This window comes from Pectinophora gossypiella, chromosome 5, assembly GCF_024362695.1.
Source record: "Pectinophora gossypiella chromosome 5, ilPecGoss1.1, whole genome shotgun sequence".
NCBI classification, from domain to species: domain Eukaryota; kingdom Metazoa; phylum Arthropoda; class Insecta; order Lepidoptera; family Gelechiidae; genus Pectinophora; species Pectinophora gossypiella.
Genome location: NC_065408.1, coordinates 1,494,298 through 1,498,791, shown reverse-complemented (window position 1 = coordinate 1,498,791; position 4,494 = coordinate 1,494,298). Strand labels below are relative to the sequence as shown.

The window sequence follows — 4,494 nt, the reverse complement described above, 5'->3', positions numbered from 1 at the left end:
ACAGCCTATATACGTCCCACTGCTGGGCACAGGCCTCCCCTCAACACAAAAAAATAACACAAAAAATACTTAACCTGTATTGGGCTGGTTTTTCCTTTGCGGATGAAAAGTCAGACATGCAGTCGTTTCTCTAAAAAACCTGACCTGTCAAATTTTCAGGTTAGGTAATCGGACCCTGGAAAAACGGAAGATGCTGATGACATTTGCATAACTATACAAGAAAAAGAAAACTGGTTGCGCCATAATTATTATATGTTTGAATTTTGATTGGTATGTTCGCGCCACTTCCTGTTCCCATCCTTTTCCCGCACATACCTATCGTCTCTGCGCGAACGAGAAGGAAGATAACGCGATAGTTCCGCGTTTCGTCGCTTGGAGGCGCTAGTCAAGAAAAAGAAGATGGCGAAAAATCCCTTGTCAACACGCACGCGCTGGTAAAATAAAATTCAAATTTCGCGTAAAAGGACATGTCCTGGTGATTAATTCGACAAATTCGCTGCTATAAGTTTTACCTCGCCGCACTGTGTTGTTTGTGTGCTTGATCGAAGTGTATCATCATCAATCAGTGTTTTATGAACCCGCCGGCTGAGGTCAGACGCGCCGCCACCAGGTACTGTGCCTTTCCTTACCCTTGCAAACTGTATTTCATTTGTTCCATATCCGCAGCAGTTTGCACTAGTCCACCCAGCGTGACATACCAGTTGAATTTCGAATTTATCGTAACCGCATATACAGTCCATTAATATTTTGTTTTACACCCGCCCAACCATTTTTGGTCCTTACGACCCGGATTACAACCATTGTTTCTTACGACCCAGTTTGTAATCAATTAGTTATTTGATATAAATTTCACCTAAATACTATTTAGTTTACAAATCTGTAATTAAATTCCTTAGTATTCGTAATTTCCAAATACAAAACGCATTCGTATTAGAATCTTGTTAGTTTCGCCATTTGTTTTCGCGTTAGAATATTAAATTCTAACAAAACCACAGTACAAACTACTCTAAATAATATGTACTTTGTTAATTACTCGTAAACAATACATAATCGTTGTATTTTCGCTAAACGCAAGCATAATTTGGTTATGAATATTTCGTAGGTATTAATTTCTCGCTCGGAATTATTTCGTTTTTCGTGCTATTCACATAACTGCTTACGCATTCGGACGTAATTGTAGTTATCTAGCATATTGCTCGTTGTCTATCGCTCGCAATGTTATTTCGCTATACTCGCGCGGTAATGAATATTTAACCGATTTTATCGTGTCGTCTTGTTTAAAACAAAATTAGTGTTTTCCCCGCAACGCAAGTCCGTGTAGGCATTTATTACCGATTGTAGAATACAGTGTCGGGTCCACGTAGGTACATCTGTTTAGTTATTTTTCGTCGTTTTTTCTGCTCCGCACAGACGTAACCTGCGTAGGTACTTATCTGTTCTCCATCGTTATAACGCATTATTATAGGTACGTTATTATTATAACGCAATAAAGTTTATTTTTGTTATTGTCGCTTTCTTTATTGTTCTGTTAAAGTCTCGATATGGAGGCCTCTGAGAATAAATTGAAAATTTTATACGCTAAGAGGGATTCGTTATTTTCTCGTATACAAGCTATATCTGAACGCGGTGAAAATGTTTCAAATGAAAACATTAGGGAATTGTTTTTGTGTGACATTGAAACAGTTGATAAATTACGTACTGATTTCGAAAGTGTGCTGGACAATATAAATTCATTGGAATTATCGTTAAATCCTAAATTCATTTTATCGTATCAAGCTCTAAACGCATTTGATGATTTATTTAGTCGCGTTAAGCGCATCGCTCGTTCTTTAGTGCCGAAAGTAACTTCTGACGCAAAACCTGTCATTGTGCAGCCTAGAACCGACAGGCCTAGGTTACCGCCCATTCAGCTACCCGAGTTTAATGGTGATATTAAATCATGGCCGTTGTTTTACGCCAGTTTTAAACACACGGTTCATAGTAATGACTCGCTGACCGATTCGGAGAAATTGTACTATTTAATCGGTAAATTGACGGGCAAGGCTCAATCCGCATGCGCTGGCATAACACCATGCGCCGAAAATTATTCGCTTATTTTCAATACGCTGATAGAGAAGTATGAGGACAAGCGGCTTCTTGCTACTTCGTACTTAGACCAAATATTCGATTTGAAACCGCTAGCAAACGCGAGTTCTCATAATTTGGAACAGTTTCTTGATAAATTCGCTACATCAGTGTCCGCTTTGCAAAATCTCAAGCTCGATAATCTTGACGATTTTTTGTTTTTGTACATCGCTTTGAAGAAGTTAGACCCGGAAACCGCACGCAGTTTCGAGTTGGACAATCGTGGCTCCGACATTCCATCGTTTAAAGATTTAGTGACATTTGTTCGCGATCATATTAAAATATTACAACGCACCGTACCGGTAAAACAAGAAGTTAATAAGAAAACTTTCGATCGTCGAATGGATGTTCCATCGAAGGCTAAGTCCACACATACGTACGTAAATACCGCATCCGCTCCCTCACAACCGCAAACGCAGTCTGAGTGCTCTTTATGCAAAACGCACCACGACCATTTATTTAAATGTCCTGGTTTTCAAAAATTAACGCCTTTTGATCGTTTTAAATTCGTTAAAGCTATCAATTGTTGTATCAACTGCCTTAGCAAAAATCATCACGCTTCCGCATGTAATTCGCCCACGCAATGCCACAAGTGTCATAGCAAGCATCATACTATGCTTCATTTTGAAAATAGAAATGCCGCATCCACGGTGAGCGCACCTTCTTCGCTCGCGGTTATCGTTCCTCCCGCCGTGTCGCGGAACTCGCATGCGTCCGCGCCCGATGCGCCCGCTTGCGCCCCCGCCGCGCCCGCTCGCGCCCCCGCCGCCGTCGATGTATCTTTTCCCGCGCCTGCGGATACGCGCGCTGAAGACGTCGCGCTTTGCTCATTGTCGGGTAACAGTGCTGCGCGTGTACCTACTACCGTGTTGCTTGCTACCGCTCGTGTTATAGTTGTCGATGCTTATGGGAATGAACATAATGTTCGGGTTTTATTGGATAGCGCTTCCCAAAGTAATTTTATTACGCGTGATTGTTGTAACCGTTTACAACTGGATGCTAAGCGAGCTGCATGTTCCGTTGTAAAGGGAATTGGAGGCTCTAGTAAGTCGATCCAGGGTTCCGTGAATATTTCGTTTTCTTCACGCTTTGATCGAAACGTCAGTTTCGTTATGGAGTCCTTGGTGGTGGATAAAGTAACTGAACGCCTGCCTACTGTCGCAGTTGATGTTTCCGCACTTTCTTACTTAAGAAACCTACCTTTGGCTGATGATACTTACGCAGTCCCTGGAGAGATTGAGATGTTGATCGGGGCTTCAATTTTCCCGCATCTTTTGTTGCCCAACAAGGTTCAAGGTCAACACGGTCATACTACCCCGTGCGCCCTGGAAACCGTACTCGGTTATGTCATCGTTGGTTTCGCACCCGCTTTAATTGAAAATTACGCTACCGTTTCGTACTGTTGCGCCGCTGATTCGATGGAATACGTCGTTCGTAAATTCTGGGAAATGGAGGAGGTCAACGTACCCCCTATTCTCAGTCCTGACGATAGGGAATGTGAAGAAATCTATACTCGCACCACCGTCCGTGAGAAAGACGGTCGATATGTTGTCGCGCTCCCCTTCAAGGGTGATGTTTCTTCGCTCGGTGACTCGCGTCTCATGGCTGAAAGGCGCTTTATGTGCCTGGAGCGCAAGATGCAATCCCTACCAAAGTTAAGGAAAGCTTACGACGATGTGATTTATGAATACCTGGATAAGGGTTACATATCAGAAGCACCGCCTGAAACAGATAACGGTAATGACGCACCGTCTTATTTTATTCCGCATCATGGGGTCATTCGGGAAGATAAGGTTACTTCCAAACTTCGCGTCGTGCTAGATGCTAGCGCTAAGACTAGTACGTCTGTGTCCCTCAATGATATATTGTACGGTGGTACAAACTTGCAAGGGAACTTGTACAAGATTTTAATAAATTTTCGGCTATTTCGTATAGCGCTCTCCGCTGATATCAGACAAATGTTTTTGTGCATTGGCATTCGTGATTGTGATCACAGATTTCAGCGCATTTTGTATCGTTTCACGCCTGAAGAACCTCTTAAGATCTATCAGTTTAATCGTGTTTGTTTTGGTTTGAAGTCAAGCCCCTTTCATGCTTTACGCACTATCAAACAGCTCACAGCTGATGACGGCGATTCCTTTCCCAAGGCGAAGGAAACCGTAGAGACCGGCTTGTATATGGACGACTTCGTCTATTGTGTCGATAATGAAGATGAAGCCGTAGACACCACTTCAGAAGTTATAGGACTTATGAAGGCTGGCCAATTCGATCTCGTCAAATGGACTAGTAACTCGCAAAGAGTTCTAGATTCCATTCCGCTATCGCACCGTCTTTCTTCCGTTAAGGAATTCGATGAAAGTGACGTACATA

General features: G+C 42.6%; 1 protein-coding gene across 1 annotated transcript in view; it reads left to right on the top strand.

Annotated features, from left to right (window-relative positions):
* Positions 1–3,098: 3,098 nt before the first annotated feature.
* Positions 3,099–4,494, top strand: part of LOC126366920 (uncharacterized) — a 1,669-nt gene continuing 273 nt past the window's right edge. Inside the window, exon 1 of the mRNA XM_050010265.1 lies at positions 3,099–4,482. Coding sequence (XP_049866222.1) covers positions 3,237–4,482 — 1,246 coding nt within the window. The 5' untranslated portion in view covers positions 3,099–3,236. The remainder of the gene's footprint in view (positions 4,483–4,494) is intronic.